This window comes from Cryptomeria japonica, chromosome 4 (genome assembly GCF_030272615.1).
Source record: "Cryptomeria japonica chromosome 4, Sugi_1.0, whole genome shotgun sequence".
Lineage (NCBI taxonomy): Eukaryota > Viridiplantae > Streptophyta > Pinopsida > Cupressales > Cupressaceae > Cryptomeria > Cryptomeria japonica.
In genome coordinates this window covers 376,290,202-376,309,125 of record NC_081408.1, presented here as the reverse complement: position 1 = coordinate 376,309,125, position 18,924 = coordinate 376,290,202, and the positions used below count along the sequence as shown (strand labels likewise).

The window sequence follows — 18,924 nt, the reverse complement described above, 5'->3', positions numbered from 1 at the left end:
AAATAATTATATATAAGTAGTCTTTATTAAATCAAGTTTTTGGGTCCAATTAAAATATTACTAATCATTTCCTTAACTTATCCCTTAGCGTACGAGACATGAAGAAACAGATCCCCTATTAATTTAAATAGAAGAGGGGACATGACAGTTCACCCTCCCCAAAATTACTTGTCTTCAAGCAATTTGTGTTCAACAACGCTGACTCTTAACAAATGACGATCTCTGTAATATAAAGATCCCAAATCATTCATGAGACTTGGCAAATCAATGTCTTCAATTCCTTGCACATTGTGATAGTTTCTTGAAAAATAAATTCACCACCAAGCTTTTTTTGCACCAGATGATACTCCTGCAACTATTATTTTTATTGTCATGCTTGTTCTTTTATAAAGCTCAGATTCACTTGAAAGCCTTGGCTTTTATATTTAATAGAGACACATGGGAAGAAAAATTTCTAAGATCTTCAAATAATCTTCTAGAATTTTTCCAGCAACAAGCAAGGATTTATTGTAATTTCTTTTATGTATATCAACAATGTTTGATACTATCAGCAAATAGATAATGTCACCATTGTTGTTGGACAGCTATTAGAACATCCATAACTTACGCCAAAATTTCTTGTGCAACAATATTTTGAAGATCATCTAGTTTTGCTTTGAAAACTTTATCATTTTCTGCTTAGCTTATTTTTAAATTTCAGCAGAAAATGTAAAACTGAACAATACATGGCCGTAACTTAATTTTTTCCTTGGCTCTAAGCTTATTCTTTCTGCTGAAATTTGATTTCTGCAAGTTGGTTTTCTAACCCTTAAAGAGAATCTATCACTTATTCAACAAGAAGGATATCTTGGACTTTTACAATATACTTTTTTTTCTTTCGCTGAAACTGATCAGATGTAGCAACATTCTTGCTACTAGTCTCGTCTCTGATTGACATCCAAAATCTCTACTCCGTGCTCCAAAAAATGTGAAAGCTGCATAGATTTCTTATTGTCTACTAGCCTTTGTACTTACTAAAGTTTTCTAATATGTGCTTGTAATAGTAAAATCAGATGATTTGACATGAGAAATGGTAACTTTCATCAAACCTTTTCCAACATATGTCTAGATTTTCACATTTGGTCTTCTTCCAAGTGTGTGTAAGGTTAGCAGGAATGGTCTCTAATTTCTTTGCAATCAAAGAAACCATGAGATTCTCATCAAAATAACTCTCAATACTCACAAATATCCTCTGTGCATCCTGGGGTCGCAGAGAGTACTCTGTGTTAGTTTGGGAACTTGATTCCCATTTCATGATGCGTGGAGTCCCTCTATCTAGCGGTAATCTGAGAGGCAAAACACAAAAAACCATAACATATTCATCATCAATATTTTGAACATGATAGGTGTCCTGCTTACCCATGGATATGAATGGATACTTAGGTGCTTGTGCATCTTGTTCTTTGTGGATGGAACCTTTTGTTCTTTTTGTTGTGACAAGGATGGGTGTCTCATTTGCAAGTCCCTTGTATACCATCTCCTTTCCTTCAAATTGGAGCTTAAGCTCCATGGATTGATGGTTCGAGGAAAACTCTCCAAGGTAGTGTAATTACTGTACAGCCAAAACTATGCAAATTTTTCCCAAGCCCACAACATAAAAATTATTGCATATCTTATGTTCTCCCATGATTATGTCGAGCTGCCTAATTTTCTTGTTACAAGGGATGGTGAATCCATCAACTATGATGACATCAAATACTTCAAATCTTTCAATTTCAAGTCCCATCTTGAATAGTAACTCCTCCTCAATGAAGTTGTGGGTAGCTCCAATATTAATGAGTGTTGTGATTCTCTACCCGAATAGTATTCCTTGAACTCAGGAAGGATGATATCTAGGTGCACCTGGGAGAGAAATAAGTTAGTATACCTCCGTAATGTCCCACCCCAAATCTGGCCCAAATTTTTGCCCTTCCAAAAGAGTGTTGGTATCATGAATGCATAGTTTCAGGTTTGCAAATGATGTTCTTTTCCCTAGTTTCAAATATATATATTTTAGTGACTTGTTTATTGCAGGTCTGATTTGTAGAGTTTACATGAACAGAACTTTACTTGCAAATGACGATACTTTATTTGCAGAAGTTTATTCAATAAAATATACAGCTTGAAAGACCAACTCATTCAAATTTGAACAATTGTTTACTCTCAGAGATTTCTAATTAAGTAACCAAAGAACTGAAATATGAATAGCAATATGCAACAATCTGACCTACCTTATTGTAGCAAAGATAAATTTCTTAAATGCATACACAGTTTTGAGATTGCACTTCATATCAAGTCTGATATAAATCAGTGGCCAAGCATTTAATACAATAAATAAATAATTTGTCTTGGACTGTCCAGCAATACTCTTGCAATTGATGCGTAGGTCTGCAATATTAGATGATAATCTATTTCCTGAGGTCTGCAATATTAGATGATAATCTATTTCCTGAGTCTTCAACTATATTATCCTTTGTTTGGAGTGATTTGTACTTGCTTGAATGTTTGGACTATAGCAGAACCAATTCTCTTCAGCGAATGAACTCACAGCTGATATTTGTCACGCCAATGTGAAAAGATTCATCTAGGTATCACGGCTTATGATATTCACTCCACCATTCATTCTTCTCTCAAGTCTTAAAATCCAATTACTCAGTTCCACTTTAGACTAGTCCAACAATTCCAATGCTATGTATGAACGTTTCCCACTGATATCTTTCACTCTGCTACATCAGAAATCATGTGAAGCAAACCACGAAGTCACCCAGAATACACCATGCAATTTGTCCAGTTCTCATGTCCAGCCAATAATGGTAAATTCATCCAGTATTAGAGGGTAATGATTTTTTTTCACACCAATATATCGATGTACCTGCCTTCAGACTTTAAAATCGACTCAAGCATATGTGCCCAACATCTATGTTAATGTCTAGGAAGGAGGGACCACAACTATTCACAAACTTCGACGCTAAGCAAAAGATAGAAGCTCATGATAGGATATAAATAAGTAATCAATCAGCAAAACATTAATCTCATGCCCCACTAAACAATCTCTTCAACATTGAATAATCACAATCGAGCCACATTTCAAAGCCAACAATTGTAAAAAATTCTTAACCAAGCTGTTCAACTTCTCCCGGGAAATGGAGTTACGTCCTTGGGTGATTATACAATGATAGCACACTCATGTGCTACTCCTTCCAAGTGGAGTATAGCAAACTTGATCGTGTCTTCTTTATACAGAGGACTCAAGGTAGGTGTTCAGCTTTTGCAACCTAGAATATTTGTTCAACCATCATATATAGGAATTGCAATGTTATGAAAACAATGCTGCATGTCTTTGCATAGCTGATCCTACTAAAATCTCATCCTTTTTGATCTATTCTTCATCCGTAGATCATAGAAATCTCAAAAGGTCATGTCATTACGTATTGCTTGGTGTAGATCATTGTATTCATTATGATATGCCATAAAGTCATCTATTATTTGATGATGGGGCTCATCCTCCTCTTTGTAAAAAAATTGCTTGGAAAGTTTTTGAAGGGGGTTTGATTGAAGTCTAGTTGTTAGCTGAAGAACTTCTTTCTTCTCAGTTAACCTTCTTTAGATTTACTAACTCTGTCATGGTCTCTCTCACTTCCCTTTGGATTGTCTGTGTCATTTCTCTTTGACCTTGATTGATGATTTTATTTAACGAATTCATTTCATTTGTACGTATTCTATTTTCGATGTCCCCCATGACTTCTTCTATTTCTTTACCTAGATCCTATAATTTTCTTTCTTCTGTTTGATATAGTTTGATTTCCATTTTACTGGGCTGCATTAAAAGTTAGATCTAACCTTGTAAGTGGGCTAGATCAAAGCTCTAATACCAATGCAATGTCTTCTTTCAAAATTCCTAAACCCTACAATTTTTTTGTATTTTTTTGATTTATCTGAAACTTTAATAAAGAAAAAAATACCAAACAATAGCTATTGAACCTCATTAATTATGAAATATCATGGTTAAGGCAAAGATCTGAACTCATAGATATTGGTGCAAGATACTGTAAAAAACCTTTTTCATATTATGCTCGGCAAAAATCCCAAATTACATTAATAATAATCAACAATAATAAATATTATAAATAATTTTGGAAACCCTTAAATATCAAATGTTATTATTGTTATTGCAACAATCTGAAAACTAGTAGATGTTGATGCAAGATGAAACAATTACCCTTAACATATTTTATTAGCAAAACCCAAAATATTATTTATCATAAATATTGAAATAAATACTTGTCACAACGATAGGACATCGTAGTAGCCTTGTAGAGGTGTTGCAGTGGTACCTCCGATAGGATATATATAAAATCTGAATGCTCATAATAATCTCCATTACCAACAAAAATTGAAATCCAAGTGAAATATTGAAATAATTACATATCACAATGATTGGGTGCTGTAGTGGCATTGAAACTATAACAAATTGTGAACTTTAAGCATACATATGATCTTGAATTGAATCATCTTGTATGGAAAAAATATTAAAAAGGTTTTTTTTGCCAATCCAAACTAGTAACCAAGAGGGTTTTCACACTCTAAATGTTTGCCCATCCTACAAGATCTGTCCTTTTGTACGATGGCAATGGATGACTCTTGTGATAAAGAACTTGGGCATTTTTCTAGCATTTCTTGAATATTTTTCTCTACTTGGTTTATCCAGAAGAGCAATTACTCGACAAACAATGTGTGGTTGAAGAGGTTCTAGCAGCTAATGAATCTTACGAGGGAAACCATTGGTATTTTGTAAGACTTCTTGAAAATACTGCAACTATTATTCCAAATCTTTCAACCCCTTGGTAGCACAATATATCTTAGAAATTTGTAACTCATTATCTTGTATATCCATAAGGAGTAAACAAAACTTCTCACTTGCTTGAGCGTCTTTTGGCTCGATTGGTAGTTACCATGGAAAACTTGGGCTTGCTTTGAAGTGCACTGATTATATAGCTGATCCCATCCTTGACCCATTGGTATCTGTAATCTCAAGTTTTTAAATCAAGTCTCATAGCAACTTGAATTCAAAATCAAATTAGACAGTGAGCTAGCGTCAAGAAATGCATTTACTCTGGTTTTCTTAAATTTTGGAACAAATTTTTTATTTATTCTCTCTCATTTTGTGATATTTCCATTGGTTGCAGTGTCATTTACTCTCTCATCTAAGTAGGAAATTTATTCTATCACTACTCTTCCTTGCAGAGCTGTCATGGACTTATGGAGTCTTCCATGTGATTTTTCGGATGCGATTCTCCATGCAACTTTCAACTTTTTGCATTAGTGTGTCTATTCTTAATGCAATGAATACAATGCTCCTTTGGATTCTTACAAATATATAAAGCGTGCCACTCACCCTTATAATAGGATTTGGACGAACTGATTTTTTTTCTGACTCGTCCAATTTGTTGACTGATTTTCTTTGGAAGATTGTCTCTCAACTTTCTTCTTTTCTTTCTCAATGTAATATGCCTATACACACGCCTCAACTTGTTTCCTTTTTTATAATTGGAGACCATCAATTTAAATGGTCAAGTTGTCTTCACATTCCAAGCCTTAGTTCATCATCTGGCTTGTCAACTGAACTCTCTAGTATAGTCTTGCATACTTTGACTGTTAATCTATCTAAAATACTGACATTTAATCTATTATTCAGTTTTATAACCAATCAGATATTTAAAAAAACTCATCTTTTTATTGAAATTCATTCCATCTAGTTGCTATTGTTTCTTCATTTTTGAAGAAAAAATATAATTCTTCCCACCAAATTATAGCATGCCCTTAGATTTTGAGGCATGCCAAACACAATCTTGTTTTGCTAACTTTGCGCAGTAAGTCCCCATTCGTTTCAGCCATTTATCTAGAATTCTATCTAAATGCCATTCAAAATCCTTAATTTCAACTTTGCTTTAACTTTGAAAGGGTGATAGTTGGATTTTTTAAGCATTCCTTTTCATCCATGAGTTCTTCTTTTAAATTAATTTTTGTCTTCTTGGGGCCTCTGTTCTATACCAAATTTCTTGGCAAGAGCATAGTTCACCACGTCCATGGATGCTTGGTTTTTGGCCATGAGCTTTTGATGTTTGGTGATGTTATTGTAGGAGTTCATTTCATACTCCATGTTTTATTTTAATGTGATAACTCATTTGGCAATGTTGTCATCATTTTTGCTTGTGATTTTTCTCACTTCTTGGTTCCATCTCATGTTGAAATGTGTATTTATTTAAGGCTACGATTCTTCATTTGATTTTGTTGCTGTCATACAAAAAGAACCAAACACTATCCTCAATATTTGATGCAAACACTGTATAAAATACCTGAAGATTAAACTTGTTCTGATACCAGTATGATTTGTAAGCTGTAGAGTTTATTTACCTGCTTGAAAGTAGAGAGCTAAGAATGTTGTTCCACATGAATTTGTAGTTCAAATGATAGATTTTAATTTATGCAATAAAAAAATAAGTGTTTCAAGATGCTGGAAATACGATGCTACTCTAGTTGCTGAAAATGAATTGAAACAAATTGAAGTGGTAGGAAATTCACAAACCATGACAACCTTGACACAAGAATTTTATCTAGGGAATTCTAGTGTGGTGAAATCCATCTATATGTGATAAAAGCTCAAGTTCATCTCCTTGTCTTGGTTAAAATAGCTACAAAGAGCTGAACTAGAGCATGCTACAATACCACCCTTGACACCATAATATTCATCTAAAACCAATTTGATCACTAACTTCTCAGTCTCACTCTTGTGTAGCGATTGGACATGTCATACTAGAACATCTAGAACTGTTATTCTGTCAATAAAAGGAATCCCAATTGACTCAAGATGGGGAGAGTTACCATTTTCTATTGTTACTCTCCTTGTTCAGATCCTAGCGACGAAATTCCCAAATTAAAATGGCCAAATCTACCACTTGGGGGAATAATTGCTACTAGGGATTTTGTAACCACTATCTGACAAATGTGAAATTAACAGATGGAAAAACCACCGCTGACAGTTATGAAACTATCATGTGACACTTGTAACTGCTACCAACAATGACACAGCCATGCCTTACTATACGTGGTAGTTTTGACATTGTGCAAAAACCACTTAATTTATACATATGATTCTTATTTGAAATGAAGTTTCCTTCTGACACCTATGGATAAAATGTAGTAGTTATAGAAATAACAAAACAAATTATGTCAAGCTTTGCAAATGAAGCAAAGGCTTCCTTGTAAATTTGTAATTGATATCTTTCTGTGACAAGCTGAGCTTTGTGTTTCTTGATCTCACAGTCAGTTGCATATTCAAGATTCTTCCTTGGAAGGTTTGTAGTCAACTTGTAGGTTTCTTTCTTCATTGTAATTGCATTCATCTTTCATACCATTCTCGAATTCCTTCTTACGTTGAGTTTGCTCCTAGGTTTGGAGATTACAATCATCTGTAAGTCATGGCATGCATACAAAATAGGCAAACTTTTGTGCTCAATCTTCCTAGGATCAGCTACATCAATAACAATAGAACTGCTTTGGGCCATTGCGGAAGAGAGGCCTCGCAAGTAGCAGAATGAATGTTAGGTGAAGATGCAAAGGATGGAATGGAAGAAAGGTTGATCTTTTCCTTTTGCTAGCATTTTAATTTGTCTCTTTTGAGATTGCATGAAATAACATATCACATACAATAGAACCATTCTTCAAATTATAAGGAGAAGCTCCTTGAGACCTAACCAAACCTAAACTTAAAGCTATCAACAAATTTGCAAGTATGTACACTATACAAGATTTCAATGGGTTTTTAGATTAAATGAAAATAAATAATTGACTGTAATTTTACCGTGGATGCAAGCATTAGATTGTTAATAATCAAGACTGTGATGGGATTTTCCTGTAAAGGATGATAAACTACTTAATAAAACAAAGATGAGTATTCGGTTGTAAACAAATGTTTTATGGAATAACCTAGATGAATGTAGATTACTGGCTAAATTAGAAACTAGTAAATCTATGTCAATAGGAAAGAATGAGATAACCACCACATGATTTCATGAAGGAAATATGTAAACTACATTCCAAGCTGCTATGCAAATATAAAAATTTTGCGAATGCAAAGTGTGATTCTATGAAATCTACTTTTTATCTACTTAGGAAATTACAAACATGCAACCATATTAGCAGAATGAAAATCTTTGTAGCATATGCTTTAACATCCACTAACATTCATTCTCCTGCACAAAAATACAATAACTTGAATTGAAAATTTGAATGACAATTTCTGCAGCATGTCTGAATTAACAAATTATGTGCTCATAAGCTCTTTAAATATCCTAAAAAGATTTAAATCAATCCTATCCGTATTTGCAGAAAAAGTGGAAATAAAATTACTTTCAAACAAATGGATCTAAAACAATTAATTAAATACAGAATCTTAAAATAGGCTCATATCTATTGTCTAGAAGTAACTGCGGATGATGACATTCGCTAGATATGGCCATCGTGAAAATATAAATTTGGCACATAAGCGATCTTTTGAAAATCTGAAGCAACTTTGTCTTGAAAACTTGTCATGTCCTTTGAAATATGGTGAACTTTTTTGGAACCTCTGAAAATTGTTGAAATCGTAAGAGCATCATGCACGAATCCGATTGCTACTCTGCCGTGAACCCATTGATGACCTGAAATAGGAACCTTGACCATCATGCAACCATTGACACCTGTTCTGATGTGTCAGTATTTCTGGATTTGGAACCCTCAACCTTGGAGACGCTTCAATCTTTTCAAGCATCTCGATGACTTGCTAGATTAGATGGTATGGCAATCCTTTGTGCTTGTCAGCCTTGAAACCATTCTTTAACAACAATTTGATTAATTCTTTTGTGATGATTGACTAAAGATCTGTAAACAGCTTCCCCTGTATAAAAGGAATTTGTTCATTTGTGCCAAGGTTTTGGTATGCAAATATTGATTCCCTTAACCTACTGAAAGGAAAAAGAGCTGTTTGGAAAACATTCACAAATAACACTGAACACAGACCATGTTATGTTTGAATCATTCCTTCATGCTAAGCATGATTTTGTAATAAATTTGCTACTTTTTATGATTGCTGGGTGGGATTCTGAGTGGGCAATGCCACCACAAAACCTTTGTCAAATGAATTTGTTCATTTGTGCCAAGGTTGTGATATGCAAATATCGATCCACTCAACCTACTGAAAGGAAAAAAGAGCTGTTTGGAATTCATTCACAAATAATACTGAAAACAGCCCATGTCATAGTTGAATTCTTTCTTCATGCTAATCATGATTTTATGATAAATGTGCTACTTTTTATGATGTCTTTGTGGAATTCTGAGAGGGCAATGTCACCACAAAGCCTTTATCAAATGAATTCGTTCATTTATGCCAAGGTTGTGGTATGCTAATATTGATCCACCCAAACTACTGAAAGGAAAAAGAGCTGTTAGGAAAACATTCACAAATAATACTGAAAACAGCCCATGTCATCTTTGAATACTTCATGCTAAGCATGATTTAATGATAAATTTGACACTTTTTATGATTGCTGGGTGGAATTCTAAGTGGGCAATGCCACCACAAAATGGCACTATAACATGACTTGTTTTATTTCTTTATCCCTGCATGTTGTTCTTGCAATTTTGCCATTTAAAACTGGCTTGGGCAAAATTATTGGGTGCTTGTATCCATACAAAAGTGTGCCTGTATTTCTTTTTATGTTTTAAATGCTTAAGATGGAGTTATATAACCACTTTGCCACTTTATCCTATGTCTTATAAACTTAAAAAATGGATATTGCAGTCCAGGCTGTTTTACTGAACGCCTTACCACTTTTAGGTGCTATTTCATAAGGAATTGGACACCCTTTTGGCATGTTTTCATGCTGGCTCTGCCATTGTCAAATGGTGCCTCACTTTGACTTTTTTCTCTCTTTTTATTGGTGGAATTTCATAACGCATCTGCCCCATTTTAAGGCCCTTGGGCAGAACATTTAGATAGCATTACTACCTTGAAATGGCATTCAAATTTGCACATTTATTCTCCCTCCTAATGTGCATTTTGCTCCACTTATTGCCACCCTTTGGTGTGTTTTCATGCCGGCTCGGTCGCTTTCAAATGAAGCCACACTCATATCGTGCTAACATGTGCACCATTAGCATACCTTCTTAGATTGTTTCCCATCACTCAGGTGGGGTTTTATAGTGCATTTGCCACTCTTTCTAAGTTCTAGGTGCAGTTTCATCACTCACTTGTCAACTTTTGATTTTATGTCATCTTGGATGATGACTGAAAATACTCCTGAGACCTCTTTCCTGCTCACTGTTTGTACATGCTGCTGACCTTTTCTTCCTTATCTGATCTTTCCTCAATCATCATCATTGTTTACTCCTTATGGACCCGAGGTTATCATCCAACTGTGCAAAAAACCGTCAGTTGAAAGACTAGGACACGATAACATTTGCAAACTAATTGGGAAGACAACAAGTGACCTGGCCTTGATGTAAACTCGAGGACTAACCGACAATGGACTGACAAGAAGAGGCATAAATACTGAATTTTGTAGGGATATCAGCACCTTTAAATGTGATACACCATCAAATACGACACCATTAAAATTAGGAGTTGACTCAATGGTTAAAGAGTATGAAGGCTTCTTATAAGGTGATTGGCCCTCTTTGAACTATACATCCCTTAGACTGACTTGTTGAGGCCTTGAATCATACAACCAATATGCACTGGGAATAATTGTTATGTCCCACAAAAATACATTTGAGGATTTTGGGTGCTCGCTTCACTTCTTCATCTAGAATATGTTCCAATCCAGCACAACTGGAAATCTTGAAATGGAAATCCAAACTCTTCTTCAGGAATAACATCTCGAACAAACAGAGTAGGCATCCAATTCACAATTAAGATATCTAGAATATCTTCAGATTCAAAAAGTAGACATGCTTCTATGACTGTCCATAATTTCATTAATTTATATTCCAATTTTTTTGACATGGAGCATACAGCTAGCTATTTCTTTTGTAGTTAGATTCTTATTCCTAGCCACAGTGAAAAAGGAATGTGTGATTGTAAACCTCAGCCATCAATCTTGCCATCCATCGCTCCATTCTTTTTATGTACCTCTCCATCATTCACCACAATTGCTAGACATGGTAGATGGAATTTGGATCTTGCAGACCATCACAAATCAGGCAGCAATAAATTCAAATGCATTCAAAAAATCAGCAGTAAAAGAGAGCATATATCTTGAACCAATAAGAGATGCTTTTTCCATTGGCTCCATGAATTTGCTGTTCACAAGCTTTAAAGCTCACATTACCCTCTTTCGATTTCTGCACTGTTGACCTTCTCCTTATGGTACTTTCCAAGGAAACAAGCTTCACAAATGGCATGCTTAGGAGAAGCTGAGATAAAAATGTCTTCCATTTAATAAATGCTAACATCATTTGCATGTGCAATATGAGCATGATAATTAGTGGAGGAAGAAGAAAAATGGATCTTGTCAATCTTGTAAAATTTGGTTACTTGATTGCCATCAGAAATTTCTCTATTTGCTACCGCAACATCTGCAGCCTGTTATATCCAGGACATCAGTACAATTCTCCCACATTTTTTGTTGCTATTGAGATTTTAAACATAGAAGCATCATTGGTCATGGAGTGCATTGTGATGAAATCAAGAATTCATTCATTTTTGTAAACATGGAGTAGCCAAAGCAACAGCTGAGCAGTAAAAGCATGAAGATTATTATATGGTAACATTCTTGTTTTCTTGATAAGGTTGCCAACTCTTCCTAAAGCCATGCTTCTCATTGTTGCGCCTTGCCACAACAGTTGGAACTCCTATTTTTTGACTGCTTGAATCCTTAGGATGGAAATTTTGCTTTCATGATTTTTAGTGCTTTTGCATTGTAGAACTAAGCTAAGCTAAGCTTATTTGTATTGATTAATTTTTTTGTAATTGTAGAATAAGTTTCAGCACAAATTGGTATGAGCACAATTGTGACAATGAGAATCAGAAATAGCAGCAACTGTACATGCATTAAACTAATGTGTATAATGTATTATAAAGATTACAACGGAAGCCTCTGGAGGAAGGTAGCTTGTAAGGAAATACAGGCACACTTAGGGATATCAGATATGCAATGCATTTAAGAGCACCATACGATAAACTGTTGTCGTTGTCAAAAACATTTAACAAAATATCCCATTTACTTTATATTTTTTTATTTAGGCAACAAATTTCAATTACATGGATAACTGAATTATTAAATACCGACCCTTTAGGAGCAGTTGTATCCAAGCTTGCTATATGTTAATCACAGATATGAATTTTGATTGAATCACAGCCTGCTTGCGTTACTCAATTGGTATCAAAAACTATTAAAAATATTAACGAAAAAGCAAGAGAATTTAAAATCCTTACCTGACATCTTTCCATAGTCTCAATTGATGATGAGGGGGCATGATGCTGCTACACAGTGTCATTTACATCCTGCAGCTAGTGGCACTGGCATTGCTCATTCTTCCAACAAACCAGCTGATAATATTTTCTTGATGAGGACCAATATGCTGATTTCTATTGATTTTATATCTGCAGATGCACAAATTTAAAGCCATTTGATCTGTCTTAAGTTTTGACAACTGACAATACTCATTTATCAGTTGTGTTCTGCATTTAATTTGTACATTTTGCCTAATACTTTATATTTCTACATGTTTTTAATATTTTTATTTTACATATATATTGTTTCGACAAACCCAGCCATGCCAAAACTGGAGAATGAAATCAGCAAGCCACCAAGTCAAAACCTGAACCCAAACCCAAATTGGTAGTATAGTAGATTGTTAAGAAATACAAATAAATGTTCCTGAAATTTTTTAACCTGTTCCAAAAAATGTTGATTTTAGGCACAAATTTTAAGGTTGCCTGAAAATGCGGCATGGAAGCAGAATTAGAATCTGATCTAGAAGGAAACTCATTCTGCATGCTCAGAGATACTATCTAGTAAAATTTGAGGCTGAATGGAGAAATTTATTTTGCACGATTCCGAAGGTGCATTATAATGGCTGTAGAGAAAATATTTGAACTTGCTCCAGCACAGGAGGACACACACAGAAATATCTTCCTTTTGGTGCATTATAATGGCTGTAGAGAAAATATTTGAACTTGCTCCAGCACAGGAGGACACACACAGAAATATCTTCCTTTTGATAAAGTTATGTGTCAAATTAGAGACAAGGATTTTTAATAAGATCAGGCTCAGCTTCAAGCTTGCACTAACTCTTTCTCTCTAAATGGAGCAAAACTTGCTTCCAACAAAACTATGAGAAGATTGAAAATCATAAATTCAAAAGAGGTCTGTATGAGACCACATAAATGCTAAGTACTAGTACACTAGCATGAAATGAAAAGAACACTAAATAGAAAGAACATATACACAAGTGGGAATCAAAAAATAAGTTGTAGTGTCCAAATACTTGAACGATCCTTTAATAGTATATGTTATATAGATTTGCATATATGGCATACACAACTCCAAGAGGAGGATTCAATGAGCATGTAAAAAACAAATTTAAGATCCCACAAAGCATGGGAAACGCATGTGTAATGTAAAAGGATGCACAAGTGCAATCACGCACAAAAAATGCAGAACACAAGTGTAAGCACACTAATTCATGTGGAATATTTCTTTTGGGATAAAAAAGTTAAAGAAAAATGCTATAGAAAAATAGATACACACTGTGAGACATGATGGCTACTTATCCTCAAGTACAACCTAAGTAAATACAATCACTAACAGCATCTGTCCTTGGGATGTTACTCCTCTTGTTTCCTGGGCTGCACTTTTTTCCCCTCTTGGTGTGGCTTTGGGGGGTACAGGGAACTTTGAACTTGCTACTAATAGATGCAATATACTGTCCAGTCTTGCTACTAAGTGCTTGCCTTTTTTCATGCCAATTATTCACTGTTCCATGCTCAATCTGCTCCTCTTGGTGCTTCATGGTTACGCTTCTTTATTCCATCTTCTTGTGGATATTTCTTGGTGCAATGCGAGCAACCCTCTTTCTCTGGCTTACTTAACCATGCCAAGGATGCAAGTCTGAAAATTAACACACATAATTAAAGGAGTGTTAGCTCTACTACCACTAAAATCGACAATTGTGTTGAATATTCCAACAGATAATTGACCAGTCGATACAAATTGTTTTTTAACTGATTATTGAATTGGATGAAAGAATTATCTACTTTAAAGTGCCATACGGAAAAGTTGCATGTATTGAGTTGCTTGCTAAGACGGTTGTCAAGAAATCAGAACATTAATGTAAATGAATAAAGAATCACAATGAAGCTGCACAAGAACATATAACATTGACACCTTGTTTTCCTTGTAAAAATCTGACGTAGGAGACTCAAACATGGTTTTGAGTTGTGCTTCTGCTCTTCCATTACCTTTTACAATTCAGCAGTACAAAATACAAGGATTGTTTCTCAATGGAACAATCTGGATCATGTGAACTCGATGAAACTCTCCTACAGCTTCCTACGTTTCATTGCAAAATTGAAGACTACACAGAACTCCAATACTATTAAACATTCATATAAATGTAGCAAACTCTCTAAATACTTTCATTGAGCTTAATTACATGTTGATGAAGATTTGAAGGGTAATTTTAGATGCTTTCCACACCCGACACTAGATGGGAAGACAATCTGAAACATTTGTGGATGAAGTGATACCTCTGGTGCTTTGCTTCTGTAATACCAAAGATCATTGGTGACAGTTTGGAAGGAGCTTAAGTGGACTTGGTAGGATTCGAACCTTTGCCAGCTACTGCTGTTCTGTTGATTGGTGTCTGACTTGGTCAAACCTTCTTTTTCTCCTCTCTAGCATTTTGACTGGTTTGGCATGGGCTAAAACTGTCACTTATCATTGGATCCTATCAGTCACAGGTTTGGCATGCTTTGTGTGTTTTTAGTTTTTACGCTCCCTTGCTGCCCTGTATCTCCTTGCCAACGCCCCAGGTACATCCTCAAGAACCTTTTCAGTGGCGCAGTTCAGTCTGTCTGATGAATGCATGAATGCCTCGCTTCTTGTTCACTCATGTCTTAACCTAGTATGTTTTTGTTTAGTTTAGTGTCCGTGTCTTAAACATGTCAATGAGATGTCTCAATATCTTTTAATCTTTTAATGCTTGCCTATTATATTTTGCAACATTCAGAAATTATCTTCCATTGTATCTTTTTCAATTTTTTTTGATTTCTTGAATTTCCAGCACAGGACGCTAAAAAGAAATTGACATAGGTTTTACTTATATTTGAGATCTTCTCACAAAGTCGTTACACATCCTAAATGCATTTAAATCTTGAAGAGTCTAATATAAACCAGGTGGAAAAAATGCATATCTGATGAACTCGACAACTATTAACATTTTCTCAGTTTCAATGTACATTATTTACTGTTCAAACCTGCCTGGAATGATTGTTATGTGCACGTTTACATTTATAATGAAGATATATACCTGTACTACTGCCAATTCAATTTTACTAGCAAAGAATCATAAATTGTATGCGAATTTGATATGCCTCAAGGATCTTCAATAAAATGGTTTTGTGCATTTGCCTCACAGAGATGGTATTCATTTATCTTCGGAGGGTAGCATTATTGTAGTCGAGGAAATTTTGAAAGTTCTCAAGGAAGCAGATTGGGAGCCTTCTTTGCACTGGAAGAATATGCCAACGGAATTTAGTGAATCTTCACCTTTTGATTTAGTATCATCCGAAATGAAGAGCACTGTCAATATTTCCGAGTTTACTTTTCACAGAGAAAAGCAGTGGAATTAAGTTTTCGTTTCATATTCTAGTTTCATCTCGCTCAGGGAATTTATAACATGCATTCACTTTTATTATAACTGTTAAGCTTCCTTTGTATAAGCAATATAAGCGTATCAATGAGGTTATGTGTTTATCAATTACATCTTCATATGCAGAGAATCATATTATTGGAAGGAGTTAGTGAAGGGTAGATAATCATCTGCCCATCTAATATATATGTTCATTATTTTTTTTTGTTTTAAATTTTAGTTCCAATATTCATCTTTTCATTCCCATCACAAGAAGTGACATTAAGGTTACAAATACGCTAAGCATTCAGTACTTAAATCCCCCTTTTTATTGTACATTTTTAGCATATAAATTTATATGTCGATCTTAGGTTGCCAATTTTCACGAGCTCATTATAATGATCTTGAATATTTACGGAATGCTTGTGCATTGATTTGATTCTTGTGATCTTGGATGCACATCGATTCTTATTACTGTTAAAAATTCCATATCAAGCGAGGAAATCTTTTATTCAACTTGTCACGTCTTTTGCTTTCTCGCATCATTAGATTATCTGTTTCTGACAGTATGGGGCTACATCGTTTGGTATGCTGGTTTCTTTCTTGTTCTTATACGTTTGCGTTGGATCCTGGAAATTTTGTGTATTAATTGGACAATCTCGGAGCCTAATTTATAGCTCGCTGACATTACAGTGGGAACTAAAATTCAAATAATCCCTCCTTAATTTTCCGAGTCTTTCCAAACCCCCTTATGTAATTAAAGCATTAGTGAAATTTGTTGGTAGTTATCAGATTCTGCAACAGTGATTTACAAAGATGTGTACAGATCCTTCCATTAGGATAATTAATGAAGGCATTGTATAACATTGTAATAATAATCAAACATATTAATATAAAGCAGTTGTGATCCGTTTTCCTTTTCTGAAATCGATTATTCTATCGAAACCAATTATCATGAGTATTTCTGGATTTAACTGTGTATGCATTTTTTTCTCTCTCTTTATGATTCATCATAATGAAATAATAAAAGAAAAGAAGAATAGTACTATTGCTCATTGAATCATTAAAACTTAATTTGATATCATAGAATTTAAAACTCTGTGCCTGTGGTTGAAAAATTCCCTAAACGAAGTGGAGGGAAATTATAGAGGTGTTTTGAAGTCGGTCTGAAGCGTGAAGGAATTCACGCAGGAAAAGACTTGCACAGAGGAGCCGCTGGAACAATCATAGTCGGCGCTGCTACCAGAAACACGACTCAACCCTATCACAAATCACGGGATCATCGTCTTCAGTAGAGTTTTAGCTCTGCCGACTCAGAGGCGCCCAGAGCTACGCGAATAAAATTAAAATCAGGTGCCATGTTAGCAGACATTGCTGCTAGCCGTACCTGAAGACATTCCACATCTGTGGAATGAGGAATCCGTGAATATGAAAAAAATCCGTGAATGGCTCCACGATGGTTTTGTAGAATAGACAACCTGCGGGATATAAATATATAATTATTACGCCCAAGCATATTACACTTATATAATTGATGCAAAAACTAACTAGAAGCATTAAATTTGATATTTTTGTTGGACGTAATAGTTTCACTTTTAATAGTTTTTTTTTGGTTTTTTTGGTTTTTGTGAAGAGTTTAATAGAAATATAATAAAATAATTATATTAATTTTGTACTAAAAGTTTTTTCTTTTTAAAGATTATAATAGAATATAGAAACAAGAATATATTAAAATTTAATAACATAATCATATTTTTATAATATTTTTAATATTAATTATAATATAATAATATAAAAATGATTTAATATATGAGTATGTAATTATTTGTTATATTTTGTAACAATCAAACAAACAATGTTTTTGATTCATGTTTATTAGTGTGATATTATTATGTTGAATTATTCCATCTTATATCTAAAATAGTTGAAATGATGTGTTGGTATTGACCTTCTAAATTGTTGAGGAGAATTAAAGGTGAACGTTATTTGTGGAGAGATAAAGATCCCCTGTTCAATAAGTTGGCTTTCAATATTATGAAAATAATAATTCTAAACTCAAATTATTGAGAGATGATATTATTATGCTTAAGATATCAAGATCCAAATTCAATTTGAATTGAAGATTTCTGAGATATGGATTCTGGAAAAATTACTAGATACACATAAGCTAGAGTTGAGTAAAACTTGAATGAAAAGGCCAATTAACAATAAAGCTTATTTTCTTGTTTGATGCTTTTAATGAAATTCAACCTCAAATCCTAGGAATCATGATTGTCAAAGGGTACTTGAATAACCTCAAAATAGTATATTATTCCAAACATCAATAACATTATCTGTAACCTCAACTACATTGTTTCCAAATGATGATGAAAAGTTTTTTTTACAAGAACTTAATAATTAAAACATCACAACAAGTGAGGAAATTATGTTAGACTACTCTTGTACACATTATCTTTTAAAACATTGTTGCATATCTTTTGAGTGTTTGTCATGTTTTGAGCAACAAGCTATCCTTTGAGATTCATGATATGACCTTAGAATCCCTTCCTACATTAAGTTCTTGCATCTCAGCGAAAGGGAAATCAACTTAAACATCAAAGTGTTCATCCAAATTTATCCAATTGCAAACAAGAAAATTCATCTGCATAGAAAATTAAGTTCCCCCTTTTTTTTTAATGAAATGTGAGAATTTTATAAATGCTAGTACAATTGCATCTCAGCAAAAGGAAAATCAACTTAAACATCAAAATGTTCGCCGAATTTATCCGATTTCAAACAAGAAAATTCATCTGCATAGAAAATAAGTCACATTTGTGGGAAGAAATGTGCGAATTTTATAAATGCTAGTACAATTCATTTGGCAATGGTGAATGCAGCTAGCGAAAGCCACATAGAATTTTTAAGGGGGCCATGAAGAAGCATCCATGTTGGCAGAAAATACACAAGCAACATGGAGTTCTTTGTAGATGATTGGAGCAACTAAGATAAATATCAAATGAATATTTGGGACGACAG

At 34.2% G+C, this 18,924-nt stretch overlaps 1 protein-coding gene across 1 annotated transcript in view; it reads left to right on the top strand.

The window, feature by feature from the left end:
- The window catches only part of LOC131047461 (GDSL esterase/lipase WDL1), a 31,255-nt gene extending 15,111 nt beyond the window's left edge, over positions 1–16,144 (top strand). Inside the window, exon 6 of the mRNA XM_057981361.2 lies at positions 15,697–16,144. Within this exon, the coding sequence (XP_057837344.1) occupies positions 15,697–15,910 (214 nt within the window). The 3' untranslated portion in view covers positions 15,911–16,144. The remainder of the gene's footprint in view (positions 1–15,696) is intronic.
- The last annotated feature ends 2,780 nt before the right edge of the window (positions 16,145–18,924 follow it).